The 17,740-nt window shown below is 43.7% G+C and overlaps 2 protein-coding genes across 2 annotated transcripts in view; one reads left to right on the forward strand and one right to left on the reverse strand.

Moving 5' to 3' along the window:
• The window catches only part of FANCD2 (Fanconi anemia, complementation group D2), a 78,702-nt gene that overhangs the window by 54,240 nt on the left and 6,722 nt on the right, over nucleotides 1-17,740 (forward strand). Inside the window, exons 31-42 of the mRNA XM_011952507.1 lie at nucleotides 1,102-1,230; nucleotides 1,348-1,466; nucleotides 5,795-5,905; nucleotides 7,134-7,264; nucleotides 8,464-8,557; nucleotides 8,843-8,965; nucleotides 10,310-10,403; nucleotides 11,652-11,723; nucleotides 12,758-12,796; nucleotides 14,093-14,167; nucleotides 14,997-15,071; nucleotides 16,439-16,585. Of these exons, the coding sequence (XP_011807897.1) occupies nucleotides 1,102-1,230; nucleotides 1,348-1,466; nucleotides 5,795-5,905; nucleotides 7,134-7,264; nucleotides 8,464-8,557; nucleotides 8,843-8,965; nucleotides 10,310-10,403; nucleotides 11,652-11,723; nucleotides 12,758-12,796; nucleotides 14,093-14,167; nucleotides 14,997-15,071; nucleotides 16,439-16,585 (1,209 nt within the window). The remainder of the gene's footprint in view (nucleotides 1-1,101; nucleotides 1,231-1,347; nucleotides 1,467-5,794; nucleotides 5,906-7,133; nucleotides 7,265-8,463; nucleotides 8,558-8,842; nucleotides 8,966-10,309; nucleotides 10,404-11,651; nucleotides 11,724-12,757; nucleotides 12,797-14,092; nucleotides 14,168-14,996; nucleotides 15,072-16,438; nucleotides 16,586-17,740) is intronic.
• The window catches only part of FANCD2OS (FANCD2 opposite strand), a 34,940-nt gene continuing 18,521 nt past the window's right edge, over nucleotides 1,322-17,740 (reverse strand). Inside the window, exon 3 of the mRNA XM_011952257.1 lies at nucleotides 1,322-1,533. The gene's annotated coding sequence lies outside the window, so the exon portion shown is untranslated. The remainder of the gene's footprint in view (nucleotides 1,534-17,740) is intronic.

Here is a 17,740-nt window from a genome sequence, read left to right on the forward strand (position 1 = left end):
ATTCAAGTAATCCTCCGACCTCAGCCTCCTGAGTAGCTAGGACTACAGGCATGTGCTACCACACTCAGCTAATTTTTGTATTTTTTGTAAATAAGAGTTTCAGCATGTTGCCCAGGCTTTTACATTTGTTTGTTTGTTTGTTTGTTTTTCAATTATAAGAGGGAGGCAGGGCACAGTGGCTCACGCCTTTAATCCTTTAATCCAACACTTTGGTAGGCCAAGATGGTGGATTGCTTGAGCTCAGGAGTTCGAGACCAGCCTGGGCAATGTGGTTAAATCCCATCTCTACAAAAATTACAAAAACTAGCCATGTTTGTTGGCATGTGCCTGTGGTCTCAGCTACTTGGGAGGCTGAGGTGAGAGGATCACTTGAACCCAGGAATTCAAGGCTGCAGTGAGCTGTGATTGTGCCACTGTACTCCAGCCTGGGTGACAGAACAGAACTTCGTCTCAAAAGAAAAAAAAAAAGTTATAAGAAGGAGTCTAGGCCGGGCGCAGTGGCTCAAGCCTGTAATCCCAGCACTTTGGGAGGCCGAGGCGGGCGGATCACAAGGTCAGGAGATCAAGACCATCCTGGCTAACACGGTGAATCCCCGTCTCTACTAAAAAATACAAAAACCTAGCCGGGCGAGGTGGCGGGCGCCTGTAGTCCCAGCTACTCAGGAGGCTGAGACAGGAGAATGGCGTGAACCCGGGAAGGGGAGCTTGCAGTGAGCTGAGATCCGGCCACTGCACTCCAGCCTGGGCGACAGAGCAAGACTCCATCTCAAAAAAAAAAAAAAAAAAAGAAGGAGTCTATTGCTCTACATTTGTCAACCTAAATGATTTCTACTTTTATGTGACCTTTATCTGATTAGTTATGATAGGGCTATATGTCTCAAGCAAACACTGTTCCTCCTCTACAAAAGCCAATCTCTCAGTCATTAGAAGATGGAGCAAGATTTTTTATCCCTCTGTTAGAATATAGTCTTAGGTGAACAACTCATTTCTCCCATCCGCTCCTACCTGGTGACACAGGTTTGACTTGACTCCATTGCGAACCCTTAGTTTCTGAGAAGCTATCCAGCAATTTCTTTGCTCATAACTCTGAATTTATTATAGAACAAAGGAAGCCGGAATATTGGATTCTCACATCTCCAACAGAGATCTGCCCAAGAAATTGTTCATTGTGTTTTTCAACTGGTGACCCCAATGTGTAACCACCTGGAGAACATTCACAACTATTTTCAGGTCAGAAGCCTAGACTTAGAAGCCACTAAGCAAATATGAGATTTCATTTTTGGCTGAGAAAAAGGAAAATGAGGACAATTACTGAAGCAACTGTCCTAAAATCATTTTTATTTTTAGTGTTTAGCTGCTGAGAATCACGGTGTAGTTGATGGACCAGGAATGAAAGTTCAGGAGTACCACATAATGTCTTCCTGCTATCAAAGGCTGCTGCAGATTTTTCACGGGCTTTTTGCTTGGTAAGTATGTGGGAAGTGTGGAGAGAAATGATTATATACTTGCTTTTACTTAACAGTCACCAAGGCACTGAAATGTAGAAAAGAAAGAAAAGTTTCAAAAACCTTATGTAAATATGGTTCTTTAATTTTGTGGGAGTGTTCTTGTCTGTATTATTTTGTTTGATCTTGTACCCTCTGAGTCCTTTGGAGTCACTATTGTTAACCATTTTATAAATTAGGTGACTTGCTGATGAGCTAACATATAACAGATCTGGCCATCTGATCCTCAGTCCAGTTTCCTTTAGCATGCTTTAATTCCAGATTGTTTGGTGACGAGCTGAACACAGTGTGAGCTGGACTATTCCATGATACCTTCATGGAAACAGTGGGACTCGAGGGAACCCCAGAAGGGTACATGGCCTTTAGAGAGATGAAGGAGGTGGAAGGGACAACATGGACAAAAGTAGAACTAAGGGAGGTGTGCCCCTTAAATACTTTGGTTCGTCAGGGACAGACCTTGGGCCCTCTGTTCTCATTATACAAGATTTCTGGTCAATCCTACCCAAGCTTAAATTTAGCCAAAATTTATTTTCTGAGCTATAGGCATTTATATCCAACTGCCTACTCAACACCTCCTTAGATGTGTCATTGACACCTCAGATTCCACATCCAAAATGGAATGTGTCATCCCTAGCACGCTCCTTCAGCTTTGTCTGGCTTAGTACATGGTACCACCAGTTGCCTGAACCAGAAACCAGGAGTTATTCTTTGTCCCTCCCTCTGCTCTCCACCGTCTTTTTCCCACATCTGATTGCCAAATTTTATTTTCTGTTATAGATAACATCTAGATAGCCATCTGTCCCTGTTTCTCCACTGCTTCCAGACTCCCATTATCTCTCAACCTGGACTGGGCTAGGTTCACATTTGGCATCTCTCAGTCCATTCTTCACATGGCAGTAAGAGTGATCTTCCTAACATAAACCCAATTTGATCCTATCCCAATTTGGATTTCTGATTGCTCTTAGATTTTTCTTGAGTTAAAACTCTCGGGCCGGGCGCGGTGGCTCAAGCCTGTAATCCCAGCACTTTGGGAGGCCGAGACGGGCGGATCACGAGGTCAGGAGATCGAGACCATCCTGGCTAACACGGTGAAACCCCATCTCTACTAAAAAAAAGACAAAAAACTAGCCAGGCGAGGTGGCGGGCGCCTGTAGTCCCAGCTACTCAGGAGGCTGAGGCAGGAGAATGGCGTGAACCCAGGAGGCGGAGCTTGCAGTGAGCTGAGATCTGGCCACTGCACTCTAGCCTGGGCGACAGAGCGACACTCCGTCTCAAAAAAAAAAAAAAAAAAAAAAACTCTCTTACCTAGACTCTAGGTCTTCTTCTGACTCCTGCTATTCCATTTATTATGTTATACTCTGCCTCCAGCTTCACTGAGTTAATTTCAGCACCCCATATAGCTTTTATGTGGGAGGCTTTGCACATGTTCATTCTCCTGCCAGGACCCCCGCTCTTCTTGATCCCCAACTTTTTCTGACTCATCACATCTCTTGAGATCTGGACTTAAGCATCCATCCTGCCTCTCTAACCCCCAGTTCTCTTCTAACACTCTGGTATCCATTTGTGATAAAACTTAATCTCGTTTTATTATAATTACTTGTTCATCAGTCTTTCCTGCTAGACTCTGAGCTCCATGAAGGCAGATGTCTGTCATTTTAATATCCTCAGTACTTAAAAGCAGTGCCTGACAAAAAATTTGAACAATTTATCAAGGAGACTTATGGATGGCACGTGTGAAAGGGGCCTGACATTGTGGCTTATGCCTGTAATCCCAACACTTCGGGAGGCCCAAGTGGGTGGATAACTTGAGCTTAGGAGTTCGAGACCAGCCTGGGCAGCACGGCAAAACCCTATCTTTACAAAAAATACAAAAATTATCTGGGCATGGTGGCATGCATCTGTAGTCCCAGCTACTCAGGAGGCTGAGGTGACAGGATGGCTTGAGCCTGTGAGGCAGAGGTTGCAGTGAGCCAAGATTGCAACACTGCACTCCAATCTGGGCAACAGAACCAGACCTTGTCTCAAAAAAAAATCTGGGCACAATGGCCCAACGAAGTTAACACAGAAAATAAATCATCTCTAAAAATTATAAAAACAATAATTAGAATAAATACATGAAAGGATGTTTATTTATTACTTCTTAAGGAAATGCAAATTAAAAGCACAATGAGATAGCACAACACACTCACTAGCATAGCTACATTAAAAAGACTTAGCATGCCAAGTGTTGGTGAGAATGTGGAGCATCTGGAGCTCTCACATGGTTCTAGGGGGACTTTACAATGGTACATCCATATTGGGAAATAGTTTGGTAGTTTCTTAAAAAGCTAGAGATGCACCTACCATGTGTCTCAGCCATTCTGTCTTTAGGTATTTAACCAAGGGAAATGAAAGCATATGTCTACCAGGGTCTGGTACAGGAATATTTTTAGCAATTTAGCCTGTGGTTTTACATAGTATATTCTAAACTTGTTTCCCATGCTTGTGTGCATGTGTGTGTGTGTGTGTGTGTGTGTGTGATGGAGTCTCACTCTGTCACCCAGGCTGGAGTGCAGTGGCACGATCTCAGCTCACTATAACCTCTGCCGCCCAGGTTCAAGTGATTCTCCTGCCTCAGCCTCCTGAATAGCTGAGAATACAGGCGACTGCCACCATGCCCGGCTAATTTTTGTATTTTTAGTAGAGACGGGGTTTCACTATCTTGGCCACGCTGATCTTGAACTCCTGACCTCGTGATCTACCCTCCCAAAGAGCTGGGATTACAGGTGTAAGCCACCACAACCGGCTTTTTTTTTTTTTTCCCTGAGACAGGGTCTTGCTCTGTTGCCCAGGCTGGAGTGCAGTGACACAATCGTAGCTCACTGCAACCTCTGCCTTCCAGGCTTATAAATCCTCCCACCTCAGCCTCTCAAGCAGTTGGGACTGCAGGCACGTACCACCATGCCCAGCTAATTTTTGCTTTTTTTTTTGTTTTTCTTTGGTAGAGACAGGGTTTCGCCATGTTGCCCCAGGCTGGTCTCAAACCCCTGAGCTCAAGTGATCCACCTGCCTCAGCCTCCCAAAGTGCTGGCATTAGAGGCGTGAGCCGCCATACCTGGCCCAAATCCAACATTTTAAATACATGAAATTGGCTGTACATCAATTATATCTCATTGAAGCTATGGTAGACATAAAACCTGACACCTAATAGGCCCTCAGAATACATTTGTTGAAAAGAAGAATTACTATCACTGGTGATCGGGAAAATGCTTCTAGAGAAGATCTGGGAAGTCAGATTGTGCTGGGCGTCAAAAGTCAGGCAGAATAATTTAAATGTTGTCCAGGGAAGCCATTTTGGAGTTTTATGATCACAGCCATGATACAATGAAAGCAGTGGTTTAGGAAAACCCTTCTGGCAGCAGAGTGCAGGACAGATTGAAAAGGGATGCAAAAAGAACACTCAGAATGTGTCACTATGATCTACACATGTATTGATAGGGGCCTGGCCAAAATGATGGTCTGGGCTTGGAAAGGAAGGGACAGTATGAAAGGTAATCCAAAGACAGAAATGTCAAGACTTGACTGGTTAATGTAGGAGAATGGGTAAGTACCACTATGGGCTGGACATTGATTTAGCAGTTTGACAAAATTATTCCTGTATTTTTGAAGAAGACTACATATCTCTAAAATGTAGGGAATGAAGGAGAGCTTTTTGCCCTTGAAAATAAACCTATGGCCCAGGCGTGGTGGCTCACACCTGTGACAAGAAAGAAGAAAAGAAACCTATGAAGACTTCAGGAGAGATTACTTTGGATGTATTTCAATTTCTACTCTGATACTTAGAGCTGTGATTGAATTTGGTACTTCAGTACTTTCCATTTCAATTTTTTTTTTTTTTTTTTTTTTTTTGAGATGGAGTCTCACTCTGTCACCAGGCTAGAGCGCAGTGGCACAATCTCGGCTCACTGCAACCTCCACCTCCCTGGTTCCAGCGATTCTCCTGCCTTAGCCTCCCGAGTAGCTGGGACTACGGGCGCCCGCCACCACGCCCAGCTAATTTTTGTATTTTCAGTAGAGACGGGGTTTCACCATGTTGTCCAAGATGGTCTCCATCTGTTGACCTCGTGATTCGCCCGCCTCGGCCTCCCAAAGTGCTGGAATTACAGGCATGAGCCACCACGCCTGACCTCTCAATTCTTTTTTTAAACTGTTAAACTATTGATGCTATAGACTGGAGGCCAGGATCCTTAAATATTATCCAAGTAGTTTTCCAGAAACTAAGCTAACCCCTCTTACCTTGACTTCCTTAGGAGTGGATTTTCTCAACCTGAAAATCAGAATTTACTGTATTCAGCCCTCCATGTCCTTAGTAGCCGACTGAAACAGGGAGAACACAGCCAACCTTTGGAGGAACTGCTCAGGTGAGTCAGACTACATAGCCAAGATTATTGTCCCAAGAAACTCCTAGGAACAGGATTGGCAACTTTCTTGAAAATAACCTGGGTGTCTTTCAGTAGTTGTAAAGGAAATTATTTTCAGCTACTCTCCTCATATATGAGCGTTCTCATCTATGTATTCTGATAAATCCTGAAGTATTAGAAGCCTTGAATAATCATGCTAAATCTTCATGAATGTATCAGCCCATAAACTCAGCCTTTTCAAGTAATAATGATGAAAACATTGACCATCTGTAATCAACTCTTGATTATCCAGGGACCTACTGTCTCCCAGCAGGGTTGGGTAATTAGGCAGCAGCTAGTTATCACTGATAACTTGTTTCTTTCCCCTTGTCTTGTAGGAAGACCTTACATGGCTGAGGGGTAGGCAGTGGACAAGGGAGGTGAGATGATCTCAGGGGCATGGCTTTTCGGCCCCCTCCCCCTTCAGTCAGATTTGACTTGGTCTTTCTCTCACTTCCCTTGATAACCTAGACCGTCACTGGGTCAGCAGTCAGTGCTTATCATCCCTGTCTATAGGTCAGGACCTTATTTCTTCTTTTATTTATTTTTATTTATTTTTTTTTGAGAGAGAGAGTCGCACTTTGTCACCCCGGCTGGAGTGATCTCGGCTCACTGCAACCTCCGCCTTCTGGGCTCAAGTGATTGTCCTGCCTCAGCCTTCCAAGTAGCTGGGATTACATGCGCATGCCACCACACCCTGCTAATTTTTGTATTTTTGTAGAGATATTTTCACCATGTGGCCAGGCTGGTCTCTAATTCCTGAGCTCAGGTGATCTGCCTGTCTCAGCCTACCAAAGTGCTAGGATTACAGGCATGAGCCACCATGGCTGGCCTGTGAACCCAGATTTTAAAAATTATTTTCAGTGTATTGCCTAAGACTTTAAAGAGCAGATAATTTATCTAGGGTTGTACATATTAGCGTGGTGCTTGGGTTTCTCAGCATGCATGACCCCTTCAAGGCCAACATTCCATCCATGGGGCTGTCTTCTGCCCTGGCTTTTTCCATACAAAGGTATGGTTTTCTACCGAGATGCTTGAAGAGGGTTGTTACTAAAGCACCTGAAAATAAGGAGGATTCTGATTAGGCCATCAAACACTTAAAGGGACTTGGGCACGTCATGTGGATTTAAATATATCTGTAATACATAGGATATTATTGCATTTGTTTGTTTTTCTTGTTTTCTTACAGCCAGAGCTTCCATTACTTGCAGAATTTCCATCAAAGCATTCCCAGTTTCCAGTGTGCTCTTTATCTCATCAGACTTTTGATGGTTATTTTGGAGAAATCGACAGCTTCTACTCAGAACAAAGAAAAAATTGGTGATGGGCCCCAGATCCTTTTTTTTTTTTTTTTTTTTAACGAATAGGGCTAATATCTCACACTTGTAAACTTGGGGCTTCCCAGGACATTTTTACATGTAAGTCCCCACATAACCTCAGACAGGCCCTCTTACTATACCAAGAAGGTCATTTACCCAGAACAACCTGACTGATTTCTGCTAAAATTGCTTAGTCTGAGTTTGGTTAGACAAGCTGAGTGGATAGTTTTCTCTTTGGCTTAAGTTTAATCATGTTCTTCCTTTCCAAAAAAAAAAAAAATTATCTGAGACATTTGACAAAACTACACAAACCATGAGGTTAATAAAGTAGGAGATAAAGGAGAAGTCAGGGTCAAGTGTAAAGAAATACTAGCCTCTTCCCTGGCCTTTTTCTTTTCTTTTTCTTTTTTTTTTTTTTTTTGAGATGGAGTCTAGCTCTGTCGCCCAGGTTGGAGTACAATGGTGCGATCTTGGCTCACTGCAACCCTCCACCTCTGAGGTCCGAGCGATTCTCCTGCCTCAGCCTTTCAGGTAGCTGGGATTACAGGCATGCACCACCATGCCTGGCCAATTTTTGTATTTTTAGTAGAGACAGGGTTTCACCATGTTGGTCGGGCTGGTGGCAAACTCCTGACCTCGTGATCCGCCTGCCTCGGCCTCCCAAAGTGCTGGGATTACAGGCGTGAGCCACTGTGCCCAGCCCTGGCTTCTTTCTTTAACTGTCTTTTATAATAGCTCCTAGAATGCAGCTCATCCTAGTTTGCAGCACATCAGAAAGTGAGATAAAAATGCAAAACAAACCTTTATTTTTCCCTGTTGATTAAAAGGGGAAGGTTTGGTCTGAATCTTGGAGGTGACCACTGCTATTGGCCAGCTCAGGAGGAACAAGATTGGCCTTCCCACTGCCCAGCAGCATTCCTTTTCTCTGTGTGTCTGTATTTATGCTCATGTTTGCATGTTTGTGTGTTTCAGGATGGGGTTGGGGTGGGACATGTTGAGCCTTAGACAGATGAGTTTATGTCTGGCAAAAGGGCCAGTGGTTCAGGAACATGACAGCTTTTTGTAAGTTGCCTGTTAGACCGGGAACATCTTAGTAAATGTAAACTAATAATCCTTTTGATCGATATCCTCAAAAGCCTGAAAAGCAAGAATGAGGTCAAGTTCCCCTATGTAAGATTCCTTTGTCTTTTTTTCTAACAGCTTCCCTTGCCAGACAATTCCTCTGTCGGGTGTGGCCAAGTGGGGATAAAGAGAAAAGCAGCATCTCTAATGACCAGCTCCATGCTTTGCTCTGGTGAGATGTTTGGTTTCTTCCAATGAGCCAAATAGCCATTTTCTATTTTGCTACTGTTTTTTGTCAGAGACTGGACAAATGACCTTTTTAGTGGGAATTTGAAAACAATGAAGTAGGTCAAAAATGAACACAATTTGGAACATGTGGATCTTAAGATCCTCTGGTTCTGTTTTAGGCTGTCAGCTAACTGCTTATTGTTAATTCAGATCATAGAGGAATTAGAGGAATCTGCAGTTGTATTCTACTTTGTTAATCAGTGGGTCAAATATTTGACTCTCAATGCAGTATCTACCTGGAGCACACAGATAGCATTCTGAAGGCCATAGAGGAGATTGCTGGTGTTGGTGTCCCAGAACTGATCAACTCTCCTAAAGATGTGTCTTCCTCCACATTCCCTACACTGACCAGGTACGGGAGTTCTTTCCTCCAGTTTTTCCCTTAAGATAGAATCATTATCAGGCTGGGTGTGGTGGCTCACCCCTTAATCCCAGCACTTTAGGAGGCTGAGGCAGGTGGATTACCTTGAGGTCAGGAGTTTGAGACCCACCTGACCAACGTAGTGAAACTCCATCCCTACTAAAAATACAAAAATTAGCTGGGCGTGGTGGCACATGCCTGTAATCCCAGCTATTTATGAGACTGAGGCAGGAGAATCGCTTGAACCTGGGAGGCAGAGGTTACAGTGAGCCGGGATTGCGCCACTGCACTCCAGCCTGAGCAGCAAGAGCGAAACTCCATCTCAAAAAAAAAAGAATCATAATCACACTGTCCAATGTATGTAGCTTCCACACAACTGCTTTGCTCCTCCTCATCTAATTCTGATATAGACAGTAGATATAATCATGCATTAAATAAAGAGAGTTTGCTATGCATTCCTTTCAAGGGCTCTCAGCTAATACATTTGAGGGGACCCTGGTGGTTTTTGTTTTGTATTGTTTTGTTTTTGAGAAAACTTGCCACCCAGGCTGGAGTGCAGTGGCGCAATCTCAGTTCACTGCAACCTCTACCTCCTGGGTTCAAGCGATTCTCCTACCCCAGCCTTTCAAGTAACTGGGATTACAGCCCACCACCACACCCGGCTAATTTTTGTATTTTTAGTAGAGATTGGGTTTCACCATGTTGGCCAGGCTAGTCTTGAACCCGACCTCAGGTGATCTGCCTGCCTTGGCCTCCCAAATTGCTGGGATTACAGGCGTGAGCTATTGTGCCCAGCTGAGATATTTTAGCCATCTTGAGAACAGGGTGCTCACATGTATGTCTCACTTAATGGGTTTGTGTCTCAGAATATCAATAGTTATCTTAACATTTGTAGTCTTTTCAGTTTATAAAGCACTTTTACTTTATCTCATTTGATCCTTTTGATAATTCTGTGAGGTTGGTATCATTGCCCCTATTTTACTGTTGAGGAAAATGAGAGCTAGGGAAATTCTCAAGCTTACACGTGCAATAAAATAAACATAGAACTAGGACTCAAACTCAGATCTTCTCACTGTTACTTCACTACTTTCTCCATACTACCATACCACGTCCTTTCATAAAGTTAATTCCATTGTTTGACAGGCAATCTTCTTGGACCTATTACTGAGTCCCTATTACTGAGTCCTTTCCACTCCCCCATCCTCTTACTAAGGACCCTAGTGAAAGGACGTTTAGAGAGGTAGGGAAGGAAGATACTTTTGGTTCCTGATTCTTCCTAAGTAGTTCTAAGCAGTGCATGATGGCGTAGGCATGCATGCTTTTCTCGTCTTCTAGGCACACTTTTGTTGTTTTCTTCCGTGTGATGATGGCTGAACTAGAGAAGACAGTGAAAAAAATTGAGCCTGGCACAGCAGCAGACTCGCAGCAGGTGAGTAAGATATAGTCACTTCAAGAAGTGGACTTTGGATTACTTGGAAGTTGCTGATTTTTTTTTTTTTTTCCTTTCCCTGAGACAGAGTCTTGCTTGCTCTGTTGCCCAGACTGGAGTGCAGTGGCATGATCTCGGCTCACTGCAACCTTGCCTCCTGGGTTCAGGCAATTCTTCTGCCTCAGACTCCTGAGTAGCTGGGATTATAGGCATGTGCCACCACACCCGGCTAATTTTTGTATTTTTTAGTAGAGACAGGGTTTCACCATGTTGGCCAGACTGGTCTCGAACTCCTAACCTCATGATCCACCCGCCGCGGCCTCCCAAAGTGCTGGGATTACAGACATACACCAGTGCGCCTGTTGGAAGTTGCTGATTCTATTTCTTGGGTCCAAGTTTTCTCCTAAGCTGTTTTTTGTTTTGTTTTGTTTTGAGTTTCTGAGATTCAGGATTTTTTTCAAAGAGTTCCTAGTTTAATTTCCTTTCCCTCTAGTTAGAGATGAGGAATGGGCTCTGTTTTCCTTGGCTATTGCCCAGTTTGCCTCCTGTTAACTGACATGAGGTAAGCCAGTCTGTTTGAGATACTGTGGATCTTGGCAGCCTGCTAACCAGAACAGAGCTCCACAAGTAAAGGGCTAGCATAGGGAAGCAGAGAAGCTACAGCCAATATATGTTTTTTCTTTTTCTTTTTGAGACAGGGTCTGAGTCTGACATCCAGGTTGGAGTACAGTGGTGCAAACTTGGCTCACTGCAACCTTTGCCTTCTGGGCTCAGATGATCCTCCCACCTCAGCCTCCTGAATAGCTGGGACCACAAATGCACGCCACCATGCCTGGCTAATTTTTCTATTTTTAGTAGAGGCGGGGTTTTGTCATGTTGCTCAGGCCGGTCTTGAACTCTTAGGCTCAAGCAATCTTCCCGCCTCAGCCTCCCAAAGTGCTGGGATTATAGGCATGAACCACCGCAACTGGTCTGATGGCCAGTACATGTTGCAAAGGCTTTTACTTACTTAGGAATTGCTGAAGAGGAAACTTTTTAGAATGTCTGTATGAGGTGTTCTAATGTTACCACAACATGTGCAGGCCTCAGAACCATCTTGTGGATGCACTGGTTGCTACATCTCTTGGGAAGGATAATTGGCTTAAATATCTGTATAGCTAGTAATTCAAGAACTATATCTAAGTGGGAATATACTAAGGGAAGTATTTGGCTATGACTCAGAGGTGCCCATATATTTGGCTGCCCCAGATTCATGAAGAGAAGCTGCTCTACTGGAACATGGCTGTTCGAGACTTCAGTATCCTCATCAACTTGATAAAGGTGAGTATGGAGGCTCCTTGACCCATCTCACCAAATAACTGCAGAAACCAAGTGTCCTGGCTTCCAAAATGCACTCTCCTTGCTCCTCTTCCCACTCTTCCTTGGGGCCTGCTCTCCCTGAGTCGTCGTCTTCCTTTGTCCCCGTACCCATCCTGGATAACCCTTTTTCTCACTAGGCATTTTTTTTTTTTTTGCCTCTTCCTTTCTTCCTTCTATTTATGCCACAATACTATTTAATGACTCCTTCCATCTGTAATTTCTTCACTTTTTCACCTTGCCTTGGGTCCTGTGTGATCTGAGCACACATTCCCTCTTCTAACCCTGAATGCCCTCGTTCTCCTTTAAACACAATGTACTCTCACCCACTCCATCGTGGTTTTGCTCAGCTTGTTCCCCCAGCCTAGAATGTCCTTGTCTCTCCTTTCCACCTCTTTCATGTCTTTTGTTTTTGTTTTTGTTTTGAGGCAGGATCTTACTCTGTTGTCCAGGCTGGAATGCAGTAGGGTGATCACAGCTCACTGCAGCCTCAATCTCCTAGACTCAAGAATCTTCCCACTTAAGCCTCTGGAGTAGCTGGGACTACAGGCACATGCCACCATGCCCAGCTAATGTTTCTATTTTTTATAGAAACAGGGTCTCATTCTGTTACCCAGGCTGGCCTCGAACTCCTGGGCTCAAGTGATACACTAGCCTCCGCCTCCCAAAATGCTGGGATATCAGGCATGAGCCAGCATGCCAGCCTCATCCAGTCTTTCTTAAGTCTTCAGATCAAGGTTTTGGACCTCTAATAATGCCATCTTCTCAACACTTCCAGTTGGAATCAGTTTATTTCTCTTTGCTCTTCTCTTCCTTTTCTTGAACTCCAGTTATGATAATCACTTTATTCTGCTTTGTAATATTACTTTAAATGTTGACATTCCTCCATTTTAGAATTCTCTACAGAACCCAAGGCTGTGTTTTGCACAGTGGGAAAGAGGCTGGAGTGCTCAAAGGAGCAGATCTCAGCCTTGGTTTCTTGTCTTTCACCTCTCCAGGTATTTGACAGTTATCCTGTTCTGCATGTATGTTTGAAGGTGAGAGATTTACTGGGTCCTGTTTCATATTCTTCCTGTGGGTCACTCTAGAGAGGACCTCAGCTAAGATAAATTGCTCAGTTTCTTGCCCACAAGCCAGAGTTTCCAGAATCTGTGCCAGTTTAGGGAAGGCAATGGATACATTTTCCCACCCTAGTTGGATGATTGGAGAAGCCAGTGTTCCTATGAATTTGAAAACTTTTGATAAGAATCTTAGTACTAGGAGGAATGGCTTCAGGGCAGTTGAGTTTAGGAGCAGTAGTTACCTTCCCTGCCATTCCTTACCAGGCAAAAGGGAGGAAGGAGTAGATGATTCTTCTTTAAAGTCTATGTGGTGGCCTTACAAATGTAGGATCTGATATCCTGAGAATTGCCAAACTTCTCTTTCATGGGAATAGCCTGTATTAACCCTAGATTTGATGGGAAGTCCAGTCGAAATGTTGTTTTTTTTTTTTTTGTTTTTGTTTTTTGAGACGGAGTCTCGCTCTGTCGCCCGGGCTGGAGTGCAGTGGCCGGATCTCAGCTCACTGTAAGCTCCGCCTCCCGGGTTTACGCTATTCTCCTGCCTCAGCCTCCCGAGTAGCTGGGACTACAGGCGCCAGCCACCTCGCCCGGCTAGCTTTTTTGTATTTTTTAGTAGAGACGGGGTTTCACCGTGTTAGCCAGGATGGTCTCAAACTCCTGACCTCGTGATCCGCCCGTCTCGGCCTCCCAAAGTGCTGGGATTACAGGCTTGAGCCACCGCGCCCGGCCTGTCCAGTCAAAATGTTATGGGGAGAATGCTACTTCCCCACTCCTGAAGTTTCCTTCCACGTGGATGGTGCCCCATTCTTGTTATCTGCTGGTCACTCTATCTCTTTTTACTCCACCCTTGCGCAGTGTGGGAGCTGGGTGAGTTGGAAAGAGGAGTGATTTATCTGATTGGGAAATGTAGAAATTGGTCATATGCTTCCTCAGCTTTACCCAGTTTTTCCCTCTTGGGAGTAAGTTATCCTCAGATACAGCTCCCCTCTACTCCTCTATGCTCTCACTCCTGAGCTGAGCAAGTTCCCTGTCCGTCCACTGTATCTGTGGTAGGTAAGTCTGCCTAATTCTGGGGCTTAGTTAACAGGCCTATTTGATTTTTGTGTTAAGTTATATTCTCCAAATAAACCTTTTAGACCCCTCCCAATTTGTTTTTTATATATATAAATAAGAAAATAAAACCCTTGGGCTGGATGAGGCTATTCTGCCTCAGAAAGGGGCCTTTCAGTGAGATACCTTAGCTAGAGATAACAGTGTGTATCTCTTCTTCAGTACGGACGTCTCTTTGTGGAAGCATTTCTGAAGCAATGTATGCCGCTCCTAGACTTCAGTTTTAGAAAACACCGGGTAAGAGCTAAGAGCAGAGAACAAAGATATGCACTGAAGAGTTGCTCAGAAGTTATGTCCATGGTGACTCCTGGGTGAGGCTGGGAGTGTTCTTCCTGGGCTCCTCTGGTCCACTTCAGCTATAGCCAGAGATCCCCAAATAGGACTGAATATTCCAAAGTAGGCTAAACTCCTCAGACCCACTCTGGATCAAACCCACCTTTCTACTTCTTCTCCGGATCCGACAGTGGTTTTCCTTTTAGCTTGATTTTATTGTGCTACTGCACTCTCAGGTCCTCATGTATCAGTGTGTCATTTGCTTATTCCTTTATGCTTCTGTAGGTATACTCAGAAATGATTAAAAAAAAAAAAGTTCCTTTGTGTCACAAAACCCTTTGTGTGGTAATGAACATTCTTGACAGTTTTGTAGCCAATGGCACCCAGAGCTAGAGTGATGAAGTAAGGATAGAATCAGATTATTTCCTATACATACTTAGCAAGTTGAACAAACCACTCACCATATTTGTTTGGTCCCTCATAGCCCTGAAAGAGAAAAGGAAGGTGGTATTTTATCCTAATGTTGCAGATGGGAAAACTGAGACATGGTAACCTATGTAAAACTAAAATGCAGGTCTTGTAACTCAGATTTATACAAGGGACAGAAATGGGAGTGTTGAGAATAAGAGGTAGCTGCTATTCCTCCTATTTGAGAGGCAAATTAAGATGATTATCAGCATAGGCTGGAACCTGCAGAGTTTATCCTCTTTGGAGCTTTTGATTGCAAGGGTATATTGAATCTAAAATGAAATCAGGACATTTCATAGAGCATTTATAAACTTATTGGTTATAGGAAGATGTTCTGAGCTTACTGGAAACCTTCCAGTTGGACACAAGGCTGCTTCATCACCTGTGTGGGCATTCCAAGGTAAGAAGGGGAGCAGATCCTATCAGCAGCCTGCCTGTTGGCTTAATCTGCAGTTGCTATTGGGAGATCCATGGGCAACTGTCCTTCATTTATATCTGGGACTGTGTCTGTCCAAAGGCAGTTTATTCAGAGCAAATCCTTAGTTGCTGGTTGAGATTGGGCAGTCCTCTAGAAGGGAATCTCTGCATCTGAAATTTGATTCAAACTCCAAAGCTCTTTTTCCTCTAGAAACTTCTTGGGTGAGAGGAATAGAATGCTGGCATATGTTTACTTCTGCAAAGTCCTCTAGGCGACAGGACTGTGATGTAAGTGATGATCCTGCAAGAGACAGGAGGTAGCTCTAAAGCAGCCATCTGTAGAGGCTTTCATCTGTGCTACTTACTTTCAAGGAATGCATCTGTGTCTTATGAGGACATCTGAGCATTAAAGGATTTTTCCACTTGAAGCCTTCTTATAGTTAATGAGGTATTGTCACGTTTTGTCTGAATGAACATAGAACCCTAGAGTTCTGCAGTCACTGGCAAACCAAATGATTCTTGAGTCCAGTTTCTGTTACTTACTTCCTCTTCTGGTTCTAAATGTATAAGGTCCTGAAGAGTGAATTTTTTTTTTTTTTTTTTTGAGATGGAGTCTCGCTTTGTAGCCCAGGCTGGAGTGCAGTGGTGCAATCTCTGCTCACTGCAAGTTCCGCTTCACGGCTGCACAGTGAATTTTTAAGGAATTCTCTTAGCTAAACAGGGCTACTCTGTTGTTTAATATCAGTAAAATATATATTCAAGAATATTTTAGGTAAATTCATTGATGATCGGCCAGTAAGAGGTTATGAAGAGGCCGGGCGCGGTGGCTCAAGCCTGTAATCCCAGCACTTTGGGAGGCCGAGACGGGTGGATCACGAGGTCAGGAGATCGAGACCATCCTGGCTAAACACGGTGAAACCCCGTCTCTACTAAAAAAAAAAAAATACAAAAAATTAGCCGGGCGAAGTGGCAGGCGCCTGTAGTCCCAGCTACTGGGGAGGCTGAGGCAGGAGAATGGCGTAAACCCGGGAGGCGGAGCTTGCAGTGAGCTGAGATCCGGCCACGGCACTCCAGCCCGGGCGACAGAGCGAGACTCCGTCTCAAAATAAAAAAAAAAAAAAAAAGAGGTTATGAAGAGGAACCAGAGGTGTTAGTGGTATGTCTTCTAGGCTTTGAATTATTTAGCTGCCAGTATCTTTGGATTACTCTGCCAAGCTATTCCTGTTTGATGGAACATTGGTCCATATTGGCAGGGCTTGTATTCTTATTCAGTATTCAAAGGTTTCTATAAGAAATATGAAGGCATGATGATAAACTCACAAAAGATGGATGTTATTTATCTCCATTCAGATTCACCAGGACACGAGACTCACACAACATGTGCCTCTGCTCAAAAAGACCCTGGAACTGTTAGTTTGCAGAGTCAAAGCTATGCTCACCCTCAACAATTGTAGAGAGGCTTTCTGGCTGGGCAATCTAAAAAACCGGGACTTGCAGGTAAGCCTTGGATCCTGCTAGTGATAATTCCCCAACCTTATTCTTTGTGACAGCATCACATGGCATGTAAGGCAGGTCACCTAAGCCCTGGTCTCTCAGTAAGGCTACTTTTCTCTTAAGTCTGTGACTGTTGAACTCTTAAAGTTATGGTACATTGCTCATGGGCCCTAGTCACAGGCTATACCCCTCATCTTAGGCAGCAAGGCACCAAAACATGCCATTGATATAAACAATGCCTCAGACATAAAGGAGTCAGACCAGTACAAACCTCTCTCTACAGCCAGAGGGGCTCCTTTAAGCCCCACTGAGGGTAGATTCATAATAACATTTTTGTATAGGGACAAACATTTCTTTTGTTTAGTTATATTTTTTCCCCTAAGCCAATCTGTCTTATTCTGGAAATTACAAATTAATCTCTAATTTTAACTAATGAGCATTTATAAGGTTTTTTAATTGTCTGATTAGCTGAAATCTTGTGTTGTTTATAATACTACTTTGAAGTTACAACATTTTTCAGATAGGATAATATAAGCCCTTTTCTTTCATGCTTAAAATATCTGAGTCTTATAGTCAGTTACATATGAAATATATAAAATAGCACCACAGAAAATTAACTTCCTTTCTTCACATCAACCTTATGAGGCAGATACTGTTGTTTCTTCGTAAAAATTGAAGCTCAAAGAAGTAAAGTAATTTACCTAATGTCATTCAACAGTAAGTGAATGGAGCCAGGGTTTGAGTCCAAACAGTCCTAAATCCAGACTTGATGTTCTTAAACACTTCACTGTACTGTCCTTTAGCCTCTGCATGGCCTTTCGTAGTTGGTGTAATGGTGCTTATATACTTTAAGGTATTTGGGAAATTTTAGAACCATGTTCAGCATCAACTTAGAGTCACCAATACAGTCTAGCCTTTTAAAATGTAGTGTGATGCTAGCATACCAAGATGAACCTTTTGTTACATTACTTATTGTATCAGAGCCACAGACATCTCAGAAACGTGGAGTTGAGTATCCCTCCTCTAGATGCTGAATCACAAGTTGGTATCCATGTCTGACTGTGTTTTGAATGGCCAGAATATCTTCCTTTGGGCCGGGCGCGGTGGCTCAAGCCTGTAATCCCAGCACTTTGGGAGGCCGAGATGGGCGGATCACGA

Source organism: Colobus angolensis, unplaced genomic scaffold, assembly GCF_000951035.1.
Source record: "Colobus angolensis palliatus isolate OR3802 unplaced genomic scaffold, Cang.pa_1.0 Scaffold34, whole genome shotgun sequence".
NCBI lineage: Eukaryota > Metazoa > Chordata > Mammalia > Primates > Cercopithecidae > Colobus > Colobus angolensis.